The 23293-nt window shown below is 34.9% G+C and overlaps 1 protein-coding gene across 4 annotated transcripts in view; it reads right to left on the reverse strand.

Moving 5' to 3' along the window:
• The window catches only part of LOC128207816 (steroid hormone receptor ERR2-like), a 91441-nt gene that overhangs the window by 23628 nt on the left and 44520 nt on the right, over positions 1–23293 (reverse strand). For all 4 annotated transcript variants that reach the window (XM_052910958.1, XM_052910959.1, XM_052910960.1 and 1 more), the window contains exons 2-3: positions 18251–19016; positions 4120–4236 (exon numbers count right to left, since the gene is read on the reverse strand). In XM_052910958.1, coding sequence (XP_052766918.1) covers positions 4120–4236; positions 18251–18755 — 622 coding nt within the window. In that variant the 5' untranslated portion in view covers positions 18756–19016. The remainder of the gene's footprint in view (positions 1–4119; positions 4237–18250; positions 19017–23293) is intronic.

Consider the following 23293-nt stretch of genomic DNA (forward strand, 5'->3'; position numbering starts at 1 on the left):
CTTTGTTTTTACATTTGATAACAAAGAAGATACGTTCAGTCATGATTTAACTGGGCATCAACCGATCTATTCGATCTTATATTACTCATGCTCAGTGAACATAAAAATAATCCACAAAAGAAAACAGATCCGGCAATTGTTATCTACATAACACTAACCCCATCAGTTGACTTAACAAACTAGAACCATTCATTAGCGCTAATCATGAAATTAAATCTGTCTGACAAGACTAACTGATTGAAACTCAATCGTAACAATCAAATGTAACAAAAATACTGGATGGTTCACAAGTATGGAACAAAAGAGGGGAATGATACATTATAACGGAAAATCATGAATGGTAAGCATGACAAATCATTGATGGTGGGCATGACGTGGAAGACATTGTACAAAAACTATTGGGACAGTATTTGAGTCGAGACAATGTAAATGTTCTGAACCTGAACTAACATGTAGGTTATTAGGACAGATCTTCCATAAATAGAATACTGTATATGTCCTATTAAACGTGTGTGTCTTTTCGAGTCCCCTGGGCCCTAAAAAAACGATTTTTAAACATGAAATAATGATCAGTATCGGCTGCATCGTAGCTCAGTTAACATCCCATGCACTAAAAATCAATAAAATGGTCCACTAAAAAATGGCTACAATATATCAATACACAACTTTTGGAAATTTTATGCGAATGTCATTGTGTAAAATAGGGATAGGTTTTCCCTATATAATGCAAGACATCAGCAGGTGCCCTTAAAGGCGAGCACTATACGGGGAATGCTTTTTATCTGAATAGCAATTTATGGAGTTTAAGGTTAAGATATACATTGTTCATGTCACAGAACAGGAAAATACACCCACAAAAGGACTCCTGGCACTTCTATTAGGGCATGCACGTCAATCGGACATTTACAGTATTCATTCTAAATTCGTTATGAATGCATGGGTCTTGAAATCATGAATCGATTAATATCTATTCAACAATTAATATTTTTTTAACAATGAAAATGCATATCATTTTAGGATCGGTACATTATACAAGTATTCGAATTAATAGACACAAACACACTATTGTACAATGCTCATGTTTCCCTTAAAACTGCACTCTCACAGATGTACCATTTTTACAACTTTTTTTTATTTTTTGTCTTGGAAAGAGCACATTTTTGCGTAAATATCTGTAAACCAATGATATATGGTTGCTGACAAAAAATCAGATCATAGATTTTCATATTTCCCTTCGAAAATTAATGTTTTAAGGCTTAAACCGTTACTTCAGTTTATGAAAAATGCATAAAACATCAATTTTTTAACTTAAATATAAAAATATGTGATCTATTTTTTGTCAGCAGTCTTATATAACTGGTTTCCATGGATTTTCGCAGAAATTGGCTCGTTCCAAGACAAAAAATGAAAAAGTTGTCAAAATGTTCAACATGTGAGAGTGCAGCTTTTATGTGCCAAAGTTTTTTTTTTATTACACTGTCTGAACATTCATTCAAGTCCGCTGAACAATCTGTGAATGGGATGACACCGCTGTCAACCAGGGCCGGATATTTTTTCTGCCCCTATGTCACTACATCAGTCACTGTATCCCAAGTAAAGCAATTAAAACATAACGGAAGCATTTTTTGTATGTCTAACGAGATAACATATTTACAAAACATTTATTATGTAATGCTCATTACGTAATAGATGGTAACTGATGCACTATTGGGAAGCTGGTGCAAATCAAATCAGACAAGAAGGCATAACTGGATTATTAAAAGGCTTTTAAAGAGACATTGCAACACAGGTGTACAAACAGAGTTTCAAGGATTTGCAAAAACATAGCTGCACAATATTAACCAAATTGTTCTTTTCAAGAAACATTAATTATTATGTCTCATTTAACAGAGAAAGAATCTTTTGTTAGAGAACCCCCACCACAGGACTCCTACAAAGAATTATAACATACTGTATTAATAGATTTCTGATCATCATAAACAGGCCCAAGCCTGTTCATCAATTAGGGCTTCAAAGGGTCATCAAAGTTTGATCGATCATCAAGGGCCTTATTTTACAAGAAGTTAAAGAAAGGGCCAATTATTTCACCAATAGTTCATAAAAGGCCATATTTCACAAATAGTTCATCGACCTCACCAATTATTCATGAAAGGCCATATTTCACCAATAGTTCCTCAAACTCACCAATAGTTCATCAAGGGCCATATTCCACCAATAGTTCATGAAAGGCCATGTTTCACAAATAGTTCATCAACCTCACCAAATGTTCATCAAGGGCCACATTTCACCAATTATTCATGAAAGGCCATATTTCACAAATAGTTCATCAACCTCACCAAAAGTTCATCAAGGGCCACATTTCACCAATAGTTCATAAAAGGCCATATTTCACCAATAGTTCCTCAAACTCACCAAAAGTTCATCAAGGGCCACATTTCACCAATAGTTCATAAAAGGCCATATTTCACCAATAGTTCATCAACCTCACCAAAAGTTCATCAAGGGCCACATTTCACCAATAGTTCATCTAGGGCCATAACTCACCAACAGCTTAAACAAGAGTCGGAGGGTAATATCATAACACATTATTACACAAATTGTGTCATTATAAAATTGTACCTATTCAACATGAATATCTTGATCGTTGGAACTATTTCAGTAATATTGCAGTTGCAATTGACCATGCTGAATACATTGATGATATCAAGGCTACACAACACAGCATTTTATTTCTGAAAAATGAAATGAGGGGAAAACCACCATAAATTGCCAAAAATGATGGCCAGGACCATTAATAATAGCCAGACCCGCCCGCATAGATCACAAGTAGCGCCAATACATAATGACAAGATTTGATCATCATCAGCAATCAACTATTCCATGAATATGTTATGACTGGCAGTCTGTTCATCACCATCTACCAGTTGATGTATTGAAAGTCCAACCATATGTTTAGTTCATATATATATGCTTCAGATTCTGAGAGGGGTAAAAGTAAGGAATGATTGTAGAGTTTTGTTAACTTTATTCAGTCACTAAAGTCAGTATTGCCCTTAGGGCCATTTGGGGTGTCGGAGCCGAACATCCCTGACAAATACTGATGAAGTATATACTAATTAAAAATCACAGACCAACCAAGAGCTCCAGGCAAGGTTTTCCCCCATCTTAGAATATATATAATGTAACACCCTGATTAGTTTTCAAAGCCTGTACATTCATATTCAAAGAGTATTTACCAATTAAAAACATTTTAATGTATCAATGCTAAGAAAAGCACCAAACCAGTTGCTAAAAATCTTGTATGGAGTGACGATATTAACGATATAACGACCGAGAACGATATGATATCTTGTTGATACACGAGCAAATCGATCAATGAGGCATTGTGGCAAAATTTGATGTGTTATGATAACAATATTTTTTTTATAATGTTTATAAATGCATTTTTACGTTTTTATGCACCTTATCCGGATCTGAGCTGATAACGTACAGTTTGAATATTGAGGGTTCTTGAAAAGACTGTAGTAACCAGCTGAACCAATAAACATAAGGTGTTACTTAAGTCTTGTGAGGCGTTCCTCAATCTATATGTAAAAGTTACTGCACTTGCAACCCATTTATTGAAATTATTCACAAGCGCTTCAGCCTTAGCTTCTAATTTCAATCAAGTGGGTATAAGGTGACAAAACTATTTTGTACAGTGTTGTCAGGGTCAAAGTTCAATTACTCAATTGCAGTATAAGTCTAAAAGCTTTAAACTTAATCTGTATGGAATTAAAATAAGACTTTTGGATGAACAATCCCAAATCCTTATAACAGTGCTTGTCATCAACCTTTTTCAACAAGCCCCGAAATATAAAATCGTGATTTTGAGCCAGCCCTAAAGCATTTTACCAACTGGTGCATGGCTTGTGGGATTATGCTAATTTCGACCACTGGTATACTAGTAACTGAATGGTTAAGCTCCTCCTCCAACTTGTTACCGTTCCGATACAAAGTCAATGTATAAATGGGAAAAAAAGGAAACTCTCTAATACATGGTACAATTTACGTTCATATGCCCATATATGGCGCTTGATGGAGCTTATTCCCGCTAATAAAGTTGTCCTTTGTTCTTACCTTCCCTGAGCATTCCTACAAAGAGGCATTTTTGAAATCTGCACGCCTGGCAAGCCTTTCTCCGACGTTTTGTTATTTCGCAATCACCATTGGCTGGACAGGAGTAGTCGATGTTCCCTGAAAATAACGATAATATTGAGTTACTATCAGAATTCCAAATATAATCTGTATCATAAGAGTGACAGTTATTTCTCAAGAGACTTAATATATATAATGCAACAGGGTGAAATAAATCAAGGAAATACTTCCTTATGCGACTTTGCCACAGCTACAAACAGCCCTATATAGGGCCACACATAACATTCAAATAGAAATTAATTGTCAATTATCTAACAAAAACTTAAATTAGCCCCAACCCCCAAAGCCATATTCCGGAAAAATCAGTCAAATAAACATTCTGTCCAGAACACCCCCCCCCCCCCCCCCCCCCAGTCGTGTTAATCATATCATTTGCATCAAACTGAGAGCTTGGTTAATTTTGCTTAAATTGAAATTCAAAGAGAACAATTCTAACGCTCTTTGAGCTTAAATTAAGGGGCGCTTGGGCATTAACGAAAACAAGTTAGAAAGAGTAATTATGCCGGTCAACGTTTTCTCCTCTGAACAACAATTTAGCCTCACATTTCCCTTAACTAGATGCTCGTATAATTGTTCAACACAGTACACGATCCCATTAGTGGCCATTTTTACAGTTTCTCAGTTTCCCCATTTGCATCTATAAAGATACACACTGCTGTAAAATTCTCCATTAAAACAGTCATCGGGAGGATTTCTATCTGTTTGTACATCAGCGACAGACAATATTAAAACAAAAGCTTTTTAATGTCATCAATAAGAGACAAAATGACGATAGACACCAACATGTTGTCTGACATTCAGTGATATAAATAACCTCTCTGGAAAGCATGGCAAAGCCATTTCAACAACAATAAAAAATCTTGCTTTTACTGATCCCCAAAATTCTGGCCGATTTTCTGATAAACTGTTCATTACGCAACTGGAAATAACATCATAGGTTTTCTTCCAATAAGAACAGCAGAGAATTGGCACCGGGCTGGTTTTCTAAATGTCAGAAGTTCATAGTAGGATGTTTACATTCGCAGAGTGTGAGTCCATAATCAAAAGCAAGAAGATTCTTAGGGGAATAAAAATATAGAAGCAGATATAAGCTTTTCGCTTTCCAACCGAAGACAGTGAACCTGGAGATTTTGAAATGTTGTAGCATACCAGGACAGAATGCATAGTTTTAATGATAAATTCTAAGAAAATAACATAATAATGTTACAAGATCACCACAAGCAGTTCTGTTCATCTCCTTTTGTCAAGGGGCACAACTCAACAACCATCTAAACTAGAGTTATGAGACTTTCCTACTCAGATGTTTAAGATTTGTCATTAGCAACCAGTGTTATCAATAAGAACCAACTGCTGGCAAAAATGGATGGTTCAATTGGCTATTGGGTAGGTTCAAATTTGGAATAATAAGTGAATTTTGAGAAGAATAAGTAGTAGCTGGTCAGTTACTTTACTATTTGAGATGGTTCAACCAAAACGTATTGAGAACCCTAAGTAACATATGAATATGTTTCATTTAAACATGTCAAGGTCGTCAAGATTAATTTCAGCTATATTTCAAGGGTAAAGAGAAATGAAAGATGCCCCACTGTGACAACCTTGAAGTTCCCATGCTGAAATAATATCAATTTTCCTTTGTAGAGCAACAGAACCCATAAAGTATGCTATTTTTCTCATTCTAGTCTTTTAACGGTCTAATTCATCTCCAAAAAATATCAGATAATATCAGCAGGCCTTGAAATAAGACTCAGAAGCAGAAGATGAGAATTCTGTAGGAGTCAAACAATGGCCTGTTTCCAAGACTTCATGAGGTGTGAAAACGCTTGCCTGTCATTCAATATTTGCTCAAACATAAACAAGGCATGCTAAAGGTGAGAGAAGGCCACGGAAACAGTAAACTTATCAGAATAACTATCTAAATAAACACAAACAATGAGACTTATAGACAATCAAATTATATTCTAGAACTAGATTTCAGTCAAAGAGAAACTAAGAATGTTATAAACACGAGCGTTGAAAGCGAAACCACTCTATCTTCGTCTTTATTAGATGTCACTTAGAACCTTTTATATTCATCTACAGAGCTGTTTTATATGACGTTCCTACACGTTCCTGCAAGGATAATTCCGTACAAAACAGTCAACCGATGTCATTGCTCTCCCAGGTGCCAAAGTTTTAATATACACACACTAATTGTTCCGAGGTGATTAAGTGTTGTAAGTATTTATAATGCCCACTGCGCAAAATGCACAAGCCCAAAACACCTGCAGGAATTCCAGTGCAACAGTCCTGATGGGTTTGTAATCTTAAAGTAGTGCACTCCGACAAAATTCCACTGAACTTAATATTCTTTTAGGACTATGAATCTGAACATTCCAAGCCCCAAATGACCTGTGCTTTTCCTTTTGTGGGGCAATATATACACAATTTTAAGTTCCCTTGTAATACATTATAGGATCTTACATGATTCAGTTGCCATTTGATACAAACATTTATGAAACAAGTTTAAGAAAAGTATAATCAAGCAAGCCGTTGGTAAGCTGTGCAACTTTTCTGTTACGAGTTTTTAACATCTTCTATTAAATGAAAATTTATCTATAATTCCTTTTATCATATGACACAGTCAGCGCCAAAAATTAAAGATTTAATTCATATATCAGTAAAAAATTAAAATAGTTGGGCAAAATGACGTCGCTGTCAGGTTGTATTACACAAGCGTTTTATATAAGAAAATACCTTATACTTGAATTACACTCAAAACAAGCAACATCATGTGATAAGTACTTGTATGTAGCAATTGTATAACTACAGAAGTGATTCAATTAACTGCATCGACAGCCATATCCTTAATTAAACAATCCTGAGATGGTTACAGTGTACTGATTAAATGCCATGTAACCGAGCAGTGACTTAGATTCCATCAATCAATCAGGATAAACAGCCTTGACCTTTTCTATATTCATAGAGTCAAGCAGAATCAGAGAGGAAAATGTCCATAAATTCTATACCAGGCACAATCTATAGCAATTGTCCAATCAATATTCCAATTATTTACCAAGTATATTTTTTGTCCCCAAAGCTGAATTTTTATTAAACATTTCTGGTTTGTCTGACAGGTTCACATTTCTGCGTACCCTTTCAGTGTCAAATATATAATTAAAAGTATATATTCTATAAATTATTATATTGCAATTATGTGATAGCAGCAGTCTCCCAGGCTGGCTTATTTTTTAAACTAGAGCACTGAAAGAGTTTAAATATTATTTCAGTTTTTGTTTTTCCTTTTTACAATCTATGGCGTAGGGTGCAGCCATTGGTTTTCACACTCAGCGACTCTCCAAAAATGAGATCCAAGAAAAATCTCACACTGAATTCGGAAAATCCAGCTGTAAGGTCAGATCAGTTAAATAAGACGAAAGAATTCAAATGCAGCCTGACAGTATGTTTTATACATTAAAGGTCTGGTCGATAACAAATGTAAAAATGTTCACGCTGATTGCGGCTTTTAAATGGCATATAATCCCTAGAGTTAACATTTTACAGGGCACAGAGTGTGCAGACTGGCAATCTCATTGAGGCACTTTGCTCTGCATGATGAGATTGCCAGTCTGCACACCTTATGCCCCTGTTAGTCCCAAGGTCCATGTTTAAAGAGCAGATTGACAAACCATGAAGAGCAGACTGCCATACCGATCTACATCATGCAACTCCACCGCCACCTAAATCTAACCCAATTTAATGCAGGAGGTCTCACACTTTTATATCTGACAGGAGATCTCACACATTTACATCTGACAGGAGGTCTCACACATTTACATCTGACAGGAGGTCTCACACATTTACATCTGACACGAGGTCTCACATGAGGTCTCACACTTTTATATTTCACAGGAGGTCTCACACTTTTATATCTGACAGGAGGTCTCACACTTTTATATATGACAGGAAGTCTCACACATTTACATCTGACAGGAGGTCTCACACATTTACATCTGACAGGAGGTCTCACACTTTTATATTTCACAGGAGGTCTCACACTTTTATATCTGACAGGAGTCTCACACTTTTACATCTCGTTGTAGGTGTCTGTGGACAACATGGATATCAGAAATACTCCATCAGTGTGAATTTTTAAAATGGTTGAAATCCCAAAAGGGTGCTTCCTGCTGATTTTTGGGAGTGAGTTTCACCACAAGTAAATCTGATTTCAGAATAATCAGTTTCCTTTCATTTGACTGAAAGGCCTAAAAAACAATTTCTTTCGGGTAACCCGGCCAATCACCCTTGTCTCTTTCCCCTGACTGATTTATTTATTTTTATTTGATGATCGAAAAGGAAAATTTTGCTTTTTTAAAAAACCTTTCTTTCCAACCCATATTTTTTGGGGACCTTAATAAAGTCTCGTGAGTCAAGTGGAAGATTCCATGATTTAAATATAAAGCCTGCACGAACTGCCACCTTTTTAATAATGACAAATCAAGGGCCATAAGTCTGGAGTGTATGTGACCTAATTGTTTATCAAACTTGGCCAAGATATTATGCCCGAAATAAAAAAAATAGCACAAGCCTGCACTGGTAGAATGCTTTCTGTGGGCTTGCTCAAATTATGGGTTTAATACAGCAGGTTCTGTTCAAATATGTAATGCCAAGCAATAGAATATGAAATTAGCAAGCCGCTCATCCAAATTACTAATTTTGATGACTGACTGTTGTGACCAAGTGCACCATATCCAATGCGTGACAGTGTGCACATGGAATAACGGGCCCTTATACTATTTCTGTAATACTCAAGGGTGTAAAACTTAATTCAAGTGCCAAACATTGTTCATCAGAATTTGTTTCTAGATTATATTTTATTGGATATCATTGCTGTGACTTGAACACTTACTTCAAGTTTCGACAGATTTATGACTTTCCTTATTTAGCCAATAATAATTCCAGTTTTAGCTCAAGACTTATGTTTTAGTGCTTATTGAAATACTTAAGGGACTGGTATATTAAAAAGATTTATTTGAATGGAAAATAGATACTAAATTGACATATTTGTTTACTTCAGCAATTTTTTTTAAAAATGAATGGTTTGGTTATGGAAAAATCCTTTTCAAAAACAGGTAGGGTGGGACCTAGGCTTTATATTTTTATTTTTTTTATTGGGCTTTATGCAGGAATGTTATTGTTATCATTGGAGAATTGTGTTGAAGTATTTTTCTGTGTAAAGCTTTAAAGGATTTGAACTACATATTCAAACACACATTTTATTTTAAATTTTTTATTTTTTTTTACCGACAGACTAAAAATGGTTGGGTCGGCTCCTTAGGCCTAAAAAAAAAAAATGTTTGGTTAGAGTTACATCCTTAAAAAAAATAGGTAGGGTAGGTAGGCTTTTTTTATTTTTTTTTTTTTTTTTTTTATTAGGTTTTATATAAGAAAATAATTTTCATCATTGGAGAATGGTGTTAAAGCTATCTTCTGTATAAGCATTTAAGGTTTAAGGTAACCCGAACCAAATGTATTTTTTTTTAGGCCTTATATGTTGGAAGGCTTGGGTTCCCCTTATCAAATATATCTATATATATATTTTATGGACATTTATAATGCTACAAATGTAAACCCTACACATTTGAAGTTTGCCTTAGTCAAGCGACAAGTCATATTCCAAGGCAATAGTAAGTTTGAAATTGAATTTAATACATTGCATTTATATATGTACAATTTGTTAGGCTGTCTTCATGTGCATATGCCTTAATTTAAATATGAAAAATTAAGCTAGTAAGGCCAGAGTTTTTATATCTTTAGATTTACGGGAGCGCCGTACCTAAATATTGCAAAACCCAAATAAAAATAAAATTCATTTTCGTAGTTTTATTTTTATTTTTTTCCGACGAACGTTGCTCCAATGTTAAGAAGAAAATAAAATTAGTGTTCTATAACCCATATCCCAGAACCAACTGGTGTACCAATTGTCATTCATTATAGGTCTTTTTACTGCACAAACCACGTAAACCAGTCGGAAATACGCGGGGAAACAGAACAGGTACCCGTTACCATAACAACGTCCTGTCAAAAGTGAAAGTAGTTTTTGTCATAGCCCTTATTTCTCGCAATTTCTGCAGCTATATAGAAATGTTTTACTACAAAAACGTTACGATGTTTATGTTTCAATATTTAAATCAAACCGTGGAGAACTTGAAGCGTGTTTATTGTGAATTTTTTATAGATTCAGTATGTTGTTCGCGTTTCGTGGAATGATTGCGAAACTTCCGGTCAAAATAAGGAGACAGAAATTCGTGGGTTGTTTTGTCTATTAAAAGTCGTTGGCGCACGTCGTATATTAACAAGGATGAATTGGATTACAGCGCAAATATGTATAGCTTCTGACAAACACAAACTGCAAAATGATATCGTGTTCATCATAGTCAAAATGGATATTTTTTTCTGAATTTGACTCTGGGGAGCATTGAACACACTACTTCACGATCACATATTTGAAGAGAAAAACACAAGGTATCGTGATATTCGTAGTTGTTAATTAGTTTAGTAATGATTTAGAATTTAAATCGTTATAGAATACTGAAAATGATGTAATAATAACATAGTGTGTGTTTCTGATAAGACAGAAAAAAATCTGAACATAAGATATTTGGCAGTCAGTGCAAGAAGTCAAACTTATCCGTTGCTTATTGCCAACGGGCATAGCTGGAATTAGAAGGATATTTTTCAGGACTGATTCTAAAATCAGTTCTTAGACCTGGTTTTTTGAAACATATAACACTTGCCAAATTTATCTTAATGCTCCCGAATTTTCTTTGGTGAAGTACATAAATGTAGATTTTGACTGTCTGTGTATCCGTAAGCCCTGTCAAACTTTGAAGTGAAGAGGAATTTCCATTAGGGCTTCGACTTTTTTTGGTTATTTTTTCTATATCAAAACCACATCACGGTAAATTGTCACGGTACTATTTCGTTAAAAACACATTTGACCTCCTTATTATAGCGTGTCTGAAACTTTGTTCAATGTTTGATTACTTCACAATGGAAAGGATATGCTTATACTGTGGGCAAAAGGTTAGAAATGGCCATTTAAACTTCTTTATTACACTGACATGTTTCATAAAATCCATGGGTTGATAATATGCACCTCATATGCATAGATGCATTCGAACAAATATATACAATTAATTTCAATGAGCGCTTGAACTCCACAGTGTTGAGGTCAATATTTTCAGTCATTAAAAGGATCTTATAATTATGCTTTTGAAACTTGATGGTGATCTATCACCCTTTTTTCAGCCTATGAAATAGCTGACACAAGTAAGGTGTGTTTTGTCTTCATGATATAAGAAGATTTAAAAAATAAAAAAAATCGGAGAAAAATCCGTTTTATTTTTATTTATTTCTCCTTCGGGACATTTTATGCATTTTATTTTTATTTTTATTTCCTCCTCCTTACCCAACTTTTTGAAAAATCTCCCATAAATCTAAAGATAAAAAAACTCTGGCCTAAATGAGATGCAAAATGAACATGCATGACTGATAACTTCAAATACACCTAACCTTCAATGTAACAGAAAGATGCTTCATGATCAGTTTAAAAAACAAACATTTTTCACATGAAGAATTTGTAAACAAGACTTCAAAGTCCTCAAACGGCCTTGGCCAACATCAATGTCACGTACATCTTTAAGTACTAAGCCAATCAGAGGTATTGCAAAAGTTTATCCCATGGCCCAAAAGATATGTATGAAAAGAAGATTTAACAAAATATAATTTTTCTGGGCACTAAACCATGAATAATGTGATTTTAATTGAAAACTATCACCAAAGTCAATTCAATATTACAAACATTCATTTTCAAGGATATCTAGCCTAGTTTTTCATGTCCTAAAAATAAATATATCATTTTGAAATAATACCCTACTCTTACAAAGTCGGCAAGTAATGGACAAATGCCAAATGGGCTAATAATACAAAAACAAACAAACAAGATTACGAAATCTGCACTTTTTGCTGATGCAATGTTTCAAAAAGTTTCAAAAGACTACTCTGTTCATTTCTGTGTTATTGAACTATTTTGTTTCACTTAAGCTATTACAGTGATTAAGGAAGTCGAAATATAATTATACCTTGGAAGTTCAGGTATTAGTGTCATTATAGCCTAAACAGGCCATCGTTAAAAGCAATAAGGACGCAAATGGCGGTAAAAGTAAATTGTAAGATAATCATGTCAAGCTAGTTAAAATGGCATGGACAGTTTCAAGCTAAGTCTACCAATCTTACATTTTGCTGAAAGTCTGCTGTACTAATTTAATTTTTTTATGAATAGTGGGGACTTTGACTTTCTGTCCAGCCAACCCCGGGTAAAATCCCCGCCTTGCGGAGACGAACTGATGGTCAAATACCCGCCAAATGCCTCTGCACCCCAGGGAGCCTAGGTAAGGCCCATTCCCCGCCATATTTTGCCGCAGACAAAACCACTGCTTTCACCTTGTACTGCGGGGCCACCTGAAAGGTAAAAACACGCCCGAATTCCCCGGCTTTCTTCGGTATACCCCCGGACCTGTGGGGCCGTGGTTACAATGGACAGGTGCATTAATTGCCATCGTTTAAAAAGATACTATAAGCTGCGAGAGAGTCACAGAGCCAGCACCAAAGCTAGTCTTTTGTTGTCTATTCCAGTTAAACAAGGGGTGTAATTCAACAATAATTTAAGCCCGACTTGTTGCACATGTGCACATTGTCTCTGGCAACATATGTACCAAGTCTCATATGAATAACTTCAACATTTCTAGTTATGGTCAAGTTTGTTGTTTTTGCACGATGACAACTAAAGGCCAACAACACCACTGATTTCGAAACCAAGGCTATGACAAGACTTCTTTTCTTCTTCGAAAAATCCAGTTCAAGGCCATTATTTCTTCTGGCTAAACCTGTTTAATGAGTCTAGCTCATATTCTCAAGGTTCTCCCACTTGGTGATATTATTTAAGTTCTAATCTATCCCTCCAAAGGTAATTAACTTCTGACCATGAGGGAATTGTCAGCTTTATTTTGCATAAAATCAGTTCACAATTTAGCATATTCAGCATAATGTTGATTCAACTGCTTACAAAGTATATCTTCACAAATACAAATCTATGCCTTCTTAAGGTAAACAGTTTAATAGATTCTGATTTTTAATCCCCAATAAATCTTTTGTAAACTTTTAAACCGCAATCAATGGACTTATGCAAGAATATCAGAACCAAGGAGCCAATGTAGTTGAATACCGTATACGTCCTATTAAACGCACATGGCGCGTGTCTTTTTAAAAACCCTGCAGGCTTTAAAACCCTTTTCCTCCTGATTCAGTAACTTTTAAAATACACAAAATTGGAGCCAAAAACATGAAATAACGGTCAAATAGGGAATGAGTTTTTCATATATGCATGACGTCAGCAGGGGCATTAAAATAGTGGCCAGAGAAATTCTTTTCATCCGAATTTATCGCATTTATTAAAAATTAAGGTTAAGGTATTCAATGTTCATTTCATAGAATCGGAAAAAAAAGACCCATAAAAAGAATCCCAGCGCTTCTATCATTTACGGTAAGAGGGAAAATGGGGTTCTAAATAAGATCAGGTTGATGGCGGATACAGATTAAATTGAAGGTTAAAACTGCATTTAGATCAGTTCAAATATGCCTAAGTTTGAGCTTCATCTATTTTTTAATTTGGTGCCTTTCTAATTGTTCCCCCCCCCCACTATGACCGGTTTATTTGTTACTTAAGTCAGTTCAAACAAAACTTATTAAGAACCCCAGACCAAACTAAGCTTTTAAACTTTGAAAGACTCAGTACAGACGATCTAACCTTGTGTTTTACACCGATTTAAGACATGAACTTTTAACAGCGCACAATAATGGTTCGAATATGCAATTAACTGCAATACTAAGTAGATTGATCTGACGGGGAAAGACAAAGGTGAGAGTAATTAGCAAATAGAAGAAAACTTCAGCATTGAGATAATGAACTCAAGTGGAAATAATACAATCTACTCAAAAAGCAATATCAGTAAAAACCTGAGACATACAACATATATATATATCAGGCCTAAAAACATTCAAATTTACGACCATAATCGAGTGCCTACTCGAACATGCCAATAGGATTCAATCAAAGTTTTTTTAGTGGTTACATAGCTCGTAATATTAGGGTATTAAATTTGAATTGGTTTACTTCAGAGTTGAAGTATATTTCAGAAGATTTAATATCAAAATACATGAAAAATTGTTTAAATCTGTCATTTAGAATTGTCTCTTTGGCCATTATTCAAAATTATACTGATAAGTTTCTTCTAGAAAACCTTCGGAACAATACACAAATATTTGTTACAATCAAAACTAATTAACATCAGAACTAAGAAGATTATTGTTTAGACAAGTCATAACATGAGTTTAGAGGATGAATTATAACACTTTAAATTCAATCCGAGGCACAGCAGGCATTTCAAGAGCAATTTTGACTAAGAACTTTTCTTTTATGCCTCCTACAAGAAATTGTTTCTTCAAACAAGATGATTAAAAGCCCGCAATTTCATCATTTTTTAAATTACCGTTAATTCATTTGCGTTATCGTTGTTACGTAGGTAACTTCTGGGTTTACGTTAATTCAGTGCTAATTTTAGCAACCATTAATTATGCACGTATTCCTCGGCATTCTCTTCAAGAGCAGATGGTTCTCAAAAAATGCAGGTATTATTATTATAAGATGAATGATAATTTACGTCACATCCTCGAGAACCTGCTTGTTCTCTGACTGATCTGTTATTAATTGTGCCTTTAATATAATTGTTAATGTTACAGAATGCACGATACTTTGGCAGCAAAAGAATTACATGAGAATTCCAGTTGAGCTGCCTCAAAAACATGTCTCTTTGCCATAAAGAGCACACTGCAGACAAACATCACTTTGTTGAAGGATGTGAATATGTGCCTCCGTGTGTGGGTGGGAAATTAGCATGCAGACTGCCCAAATTCAGTTTTGCAGCAAAAGCTGTGTAAACTTATGAAAGAATCAAATTCATACGCCCTAAACAAAAACAGAATATCTGAATCCCTTAACAGTTTCGAAATGTAGAATGCAAATAGAGTAAAAGCCCTCGGCCTGTAGCACTGGAATGTCTATAGGCCCGTAACAGAGCGTACAAGCCCCGGGGTTTTAGGGCTATCGCGCAGATTGACAATGTGTGTTTACAGACTTAAAAAGTCACATCCAGTATCAGCCATCAATTTGTTTCCCATTCATTTCCAAAACAGGCAATATTAAGTCAATCTCCTTATATGTCACAAAAAAGAACCTTTGAAACCTTGACATTGAAAAGTAGGTTGGATGAGACTCAGACAACAAATGTGTATATATCACTTTTAAGGTCAATCATATTTCAGTCCTCATATTTCCCCAGAAACTGTGACTAGACCAAAACTAGAGCTGCATTGCAGTTTAATACATTACATAATATGACCTCCATGTGAAACTAGTGTTGCATCATTATTATTCTACAAAGCATACCACTATTCAACTATTAACAAAACTTCCTTGGAAAACGTGATAAAACATAGAATACATACATTATAAGTTGCAAATAAACAACACTTAAATCTGTTTTACAAAATAATTGAACAAGAGGATTTAAGTTTCAGGACAAAACTTCCTGCAACACTACTGTTTGAAAATGAACTACGCAAAATATACTCATCAATGATTTAAACAACGCATGATCACAGCGCCATTTTAAAGCGAGAGATTTGTAATGCCTGAATGGTGGCCTCAGGACTCTTCAAAGCTTTAAAGGGACTAGACACCAGATGAAACATTTAAAAGAAAAAAAGAAAGTTGTCATAAACTTACATAAAATCGATATCATTTTGTTCAACCCATTGATTGAACTTTATTCATAGAATATTTGGTGGTTTTGGGCAGAGCTTTAAAATTTGCTTTAAAACCTTCAATGTTAAGAAAAGTTTGCAAAACACGAGTATGTCACCTGAACACTGCTATTCTGACACAGTAACAGGCACACTGCGCCAGGTTCAGAGCATCTAGAACAACTACAGGTGGATTCTGACATTAACAAAATTCTGAATTCTAACAACCCATCCAGCATCGTTCTGTCAATCTACGCAGCATGTAAGAGAAAGTTACGGTACCATTCATTGTTTACTTATCCCCCAGTCTTTCTGTTTAATGACTCTATGTTTCCTAGAAAATCTGGTGTTTTTTTCATAATAAAAATTACCTGGTCTTTTCATTAATGGTTTGCAAAATTTTCTTTTGCCTTTCCAAAGATTTTTTTTGAACATATTTCTGGAGTGGTTAATTATATTTCATGGTGAACAATTAACATCTCTTCAGCATTTATCCTGATAAAAATCTTATTAGGCCTAAAAAAAAAATATGTTTCGGGAAACCTGACCCTACCTATAAAAATGCGCCGACCCTAACTATTTTTTTCCGTTTCTGAGCAAAAAAAATATTTGTTAGCGAATAGAGAGTTAGGAAGGGCGGATGAATGCAGATTTTAATCAGAATTATTGTTTATATGATAAAACAAAGTCAGGCAATGACAGTAATCTAGGAAACACTGCCATGTGCAAGAAAATACTCTGAACTTACGACAGATTTTGAAAAAAAAAAAAAAAAAAAAATCCCTACCTACCCTACCTAGAACTTTTGGGAAGGCTACCCTAAACAAACAGTTTTTTTTGGGGGGGGCCTTAGCCATAAGTCAGTACTGAAGGTGCCAAAAGTCAGAACAGCTTGTTTCAACTTTAAAAACCAGAAATTTCTGCAAATTAAATAGCATTCAAAATAACCATGAAAATTACAGAAATGGCATGTCAATCTAGTTTTACTGAAGAAAGGGTACAATACTACGTTTTACGCAAACCTACTGTAATTTTTTTTAACATAACTAAGTAATATGACGATAAATACACAAACAGAACTATTTTTTCACGACCAGGCATTTTTCGTCCAAAAACGCATTTATTGCCTGGCATTTACCTCAGAATCAGTGATTGTTTGCTCCAGTAGTAAGTAATTGCATCACCGATTGTCTGGCACAAAGCAAGTTCTGAATTCCAGGTAAATGTCAACCGGTAAAGAACTGCAGAACCACTTGGAATTATTCTGCAAATACCTGGGAACACTTGGTGTACATTAATATACTATTGTAGCAAAAGACATGCCCTCAGGTAGACAAAATCAGAACACTGATCCATTAGATGTAGATTAGTTCAGCTGTTACGTTCAATATTTAGTATCCATGTACTTTTGCTCTAAGAGTAGAAGTAAAGTGTAATACGACCTCCTTTTAACTTTTTTAATGGTTAAAAAATATTGTTCAAAATCATTCAAGAATTCTCAAGTTTAAAGTTCAAATAAGATTTTGTTTTGAAAAATCTCAAACTCACGTAGCTTTATACGAATGGCCATGAAATAAAATAGCATCCATGACCATGCACAACTATTTATTGCTCATTATTCAAAAGATGACAATGTTAAATGATCGTTCTAGTTTCTGAACTAATAAGGGAAACCCAGTCACGTTCGCATCGTAGTTTCTGGGGCCTTAACAGTTTATCAATAAAGATTTCCTTTTACATCCTAATCCATATTAAGTTTTGACAGTAATTTAAGATATGGCTGTTGACAAACCCCTTTAAAACCCTGATTACAAAAACATCTATTACTGTGTCCGAATTCCAGGTGAGGGAACATTTATTATTTCAAAATTTAGAAGGAAATGAGGAAGCATTCTAATATTAGTTTAAACTTGCAAACCAATGAAGAAGAAATTTTAAAACAAGGGAAATTGATAAACGTATTATCTTTCTGAGAAATTGATTAGTCATGAACTGAATTTATTCACCATACATGGTTTAACACAATACCATTGTTACTTGTCAAATCAATCCAGTAACATTAGTTTTACATTAAACATTTGTTTCTTTATTTATATCTTTATTTTTTGTTTATCAACTTTAAAAATTGAACACAAACCATGTGACTTTCCCTTACCTTGTATAGTTCGTTTGAAGAAAGCCTTGCACGCCTCACACGACGAGACGCCATAGTGAAAACCTGAGGCTATATCCCCACACACTAGACACAGTTTCTTCTGTCCTTCACTCACGTCATTATCATAGTTTGTACTCGAGCAGTATTCCACCTTGGAGTACTGATGGTGGTTGTTCTCTACACTACACGGGGAAACCTCTCCGCTGCTCTCGCCGCTGTCTCCGGTGTAACCGGAGTCCACGTCAATACTGTCAATACCATAGTTGAACACGTGACTACCGAAGTCCAACTTGCTGTCATCTAAACTGGTTGGGGAGAGATCCCCACTGTCAAATCCATTATCTAAACTATCATCGGGAAAGGATCTGTCGGAACCCAGGTCGTCATTGCCTGTATAGTCACTGAACAAGTCGCGCCCGAATCCTTCGTCAAAGTTGGGTTGGGAGCAATGGCTAAGAGTAAGAGGACTCGAAGGTTCGCACTTGATGCCTATAGACACATCCATCTGGACCACGCAAGAGCTGGGTTGATGTTATCTGATGGGGCCTTCACGCTGAATGGTGGTGCTTGTCTGTGGGACGTTTCAGACCGTAATGTTGCTGGTGATTTGGCTGCAGTTGTTCTTACTTGGAGTAAAAGAGGTACAATAGGTAAGATGGTTCCTTTGGTATGCTGCTGTTATTGTTCCCAAGTTGGTTGCTTATGTTGTTGTTGGCACGGCTGCTATTGTAGTTTTCTCTGGTTTATTCTTTGGTCTTTGATTTTCCTGCAAACAGAGAGGTGTATTTATATAATTGATCAACCTACGCATCATTTACATATGTAAAGGCTTATCAGCAGCATTCAACAGTACACATGGGCGCAACGCAAGTCTAAAACAGATGATGAGAATATGGGATCAAAGTTATTAAATGTGAAGTTAATCGTTCCTAATCTGGTTTAAACCCCAAGTGAGGTATTATTGTACCATGTTTTACAGTTATTTTAAGATTTTCTGTAAATATAACAATATTTAAGATAATTCAGGACATCTAAAAATTAACTTTTCTGATTCAGAGTCTAAAACTCACAGAAGTTGTCAGTGAATATGTACCCTAGGCTAATCCATGTACGTTCCATTGTTTTATTAATAATTTACAATATGTTTATGCTTAAATAATATCTAATACTGGTTTTAGTAGCATTTGACCTTTTTATACGGATGCTACAGACCCTGATCAACCAAATTAGGAATCAAGGCAGATAAACATTGGATTACATGATGCAATTTGAATCGGGGACCAAGGCAATGCCATCCAATTTCCAATTCCACCTATTTCCTATGGAAGAATGATGCTCAATCAATTTAATATCACATCAGCAAGTTGTGAGGGCCAGAATTGCGTGGACAGATTGTCAATAGGCGGCCATGAATTCCCAAGAAATGGAACTAGGCCAGTGCCAGGGAACTCTTTTTGGCACTGTCAACATATCGAGGTCGCAAACGCTTTATATGGATGAGCTCTTAATATACTATGAATATTATCGCTACTGTTATATAAAAATGTTATAATTATAGTAATCTAGGTATGTAACAACTGCATCAATTAACACAGACAGTATATTTGCTGTTGTAATCTTCCGAAGAAAAACCACATGCTATAAATAACAAACTTTATAACTCAATGTTCGTGATTCGTACTATATGTCAACATACTGTAAGATTATAATATGAATTTATATATTTAAAATTTTACACTATTTTTTTTCACAACAATCTGTCACACCATATTTTCATAGTTTTCCATGTATGGTAAATATGACAGTTTCTGACCTTATAAAAGGACTTATGTAGAACATAAGTTATAATCAGTCAGTTTCTGACATTTATCTTTGACGGCAGATATAAATCCCCAACCTGATATTCTGACATACAAATTTACCATGCAAAGGAAATTAATTGTCACCTAGTACTGTACATTTAAAATACTCATTTATCAAACAGACATGATATCCATTCTTTAATTTATTCATGACAAACTGTTATAATGTCTGACACACGTTTCACTATCAACGATGATGAACATAAAAGTGTCAGCTAGATTCTTAATAAATGAAACATAATTATGTATACAACAGCAATTATCATGAATGAAGTGATCAAAATACGAACCCTCAACTGTATGTTAAAGCGACTGTTCCCTTAAATATATTTAATGAGACAATCAAGCTCGGAAAGTTTGACGTTTTATTTGCGCCACTGCTCATAAGTACAACTGCTCAATATTTATTTATTCTATTAAAGCTCAATTAGGCCAGAGTTTTTTTATCTTTAGATTTACGGGAGATTTTTCAAAAAGTTGGGTAAGGAGGAGGAAATAAAAATAAAAATAAAATGCATAAAATGTCCCGAAGGAGAAATAAAAAAAAATAAAACGGATTTTTCTCCGATTTTTTTTATTTTTTAAATCTTCTTATATCATGAAGACAAAACACACCTTACTTGTGTCAGCTATTTCATAGGCTGAACAAAGGGTGATAGATCACCATAATGTTTCAAAAGCATATTTTAAAGATCCTTTTAAAGACCGAAAATATTGACCTCAACTCTGAGTTCAAGCGCTTATTGAAATAAATTGTATATATTTGTTCAAATATATCTATGCATATGTGGTGCATATATTATCAACCCATAGATTTTATGAAACATGTCAGTGTAATAAAGAAGTTAAAAATACGGTAATGCACCAGTCAATTGTAACCACGCCCCCCCCCCCCCAGGTCCGGGGAATAGCGGCGACTTTGACTTTTGGTCCAGCTTACCCTGGCTAAAATACACGCCCTGTGTGGACGAACAGATGGTAAAATCTCTGCCAAATGCCCCCGCACCCCAGTGTCCCTAGGTAAGGCCCATTCCCCGCTATATTTAAAGCGAAGACATAACCACCGCATTCACCCGGCACTGCGGGGCCACCTGAAAGGTAAAAACACGGCCCATTTCCCTGGCAATCCCCGGACCTGGGGGCCGTGGTTACAAATGACTGGTGCATATAAGGAAGTCAAATGTGTTTTTCTGTCTTTAACGAAATAGCACCGTGACAATTTACCGTGATGTGGTTTTTATATAGAAAATATTACCAAATAAAGTCTAAGCCCTGATGGAAATTCCTCTTCACTTCAAACATTGACAGGGCTTACGGATACACAGACAGTCAAAATCTACATTTATGTACTTTACCATAGAAAATTAGGGAGCATTAAGATAAATTTGACAATATGTTTCAAAAAACCAGGTCTAAGAACTGATTTTAGAATCAGTCCTGAACAATATCCTTCTAATTCCAGCTATGTCCGTTTGCAATTAGGAAACGATCAGTTTGACTTCTTGTACTGACTGCCAAATATCTTATGTTCAGATTTTTCTGTCTTATCGGAAACACACACTATGTTATTATTACATCATTTTCAGTATTCTATAATGATTTAAATTCTAAATCATTATTCAACTAATTAACAACTACGAACGTATCACGATACATTGTGTTTTTCTCTTCAAATATGTGATCGTGAAGCAGTGTGTTCAATGCTCCTCAGAGTCAAATTCAGAAAAAATATCCATTTTGACTATGATGAACACGATATCATTTTGCAGTTTGTGTTTGTCAGAAGCTTTACATTTTTGCGCTGTAATCCAATTCATCCTTGTTAATATACGACGTGTGCCAACGACTTTTAATCGACAATACAACCCACGAATTTCTGTCTCCTTATTTTGACAAGAAGTTGCGCAATCATTCCACGAATCGCGAACAACATACTGAACCTACCAAAAAATCACAATAAACACGCTTTAAGTTCTCCACGGTTTGATTTAAATAAAGAAACATAAACATAGGAACGTCTTTGTAGTAAAACCTTTCTATATAGCTGCAGAAATTGCGAGAAATAAGGGGTATGACATTAACTACTTTCACTTTTGACAGAACGTTGTTATGGTAACGGGTACCTGTTCTGTTTCCCGCGTATTTCCGACTGGTTTAAGTGGTTTGTGCAGTAAAAAGACCGATAATGAATAACAATTGGTACACCAGTTGGTTCTGAGATATGGGTTATAGAACACTAATTTTATTTTCTTCTTAATATTGAAGCAACGTTCGTCGGAAAAAATAAAAATAAAACTACGAAAATGAATTTTATTTTTATTTGGGTTTTGCAATATTTAGGTACGGCGCTCCCGTAAATCTAAAGATATAAAGCCTTATGTACAGTTGTTTTTACATATGAATCAAGCTTAGAGTGTATTGGTTATGTTTGTTTCCTATATAATAACTTATAGCGAAACTCCTCTGCCATTTTCCATCGAAAACAACCTAGGAGGAAAGCTAAAAGTAGTTTGTAAATTTTTAATTAATTGTAGTGTTTTAACATCTATGTTGTACATCTAAGTTTAAATTGATTGGCAATGAAGTTAATTATTGCATAAATAATTAATACTCCCAAGAGTAAAGTTATTAAGTTTAACTGCTATATTGAAATTACTACTTGAAGCGTAGTTAAATGTAAAGATTTATGACATGTAAACCATCCATATACATCCGAAATTGTTTCCAAATGATGGTGAAAGCTTTTTTTCCTTTTCAGACCCCTCGATCTAGATCTGCCAAATGTTTAGCTTTTTAAAACAAGAGGCCCAAAAGGGCCTAATTTTTTCTCCACTGGCTGGGTTTGAGTGGTCAACATCACTGTTTTCGTAAAGAACCAACCTCTTATGGATATCTGAATACTGTAAAAGTTTCATTGAGATACAATAAAAACTGAAGACTGTATCATGTTTGTAAGCATAAAAACTGAAGACTGTATCATGTTTGTAAGCATTTTTTACACAATAGCATTTTTTATACTATCAAGGCCCATAATCTAGGCATGCATAGGCAGACCTGGCTGGTTTTCGAAAAGAACCAAGCTCTCATGGATATCTAGATACTGTACAAGACTAAAACTAATAAAAGATAAATTTAAAAAACAAAACAAAAAAAACTGTCAGCCCTTCGTAGTTGACTACGC

The sequence above is a fragment of the Mya arenaria genome, chromosome 11, assembly GCF_026914265.1.
Source record: "Mya arenaria isolate MELC-2E11 chromosome 11, ASM2691426v1".
Classification (NCBI taxonomy): domain Eukaryota; kingdom Metazoa; phylum Mollusca; class Bivalvia; order Myida; family Myidae; genus Mya; species Mya arenaria.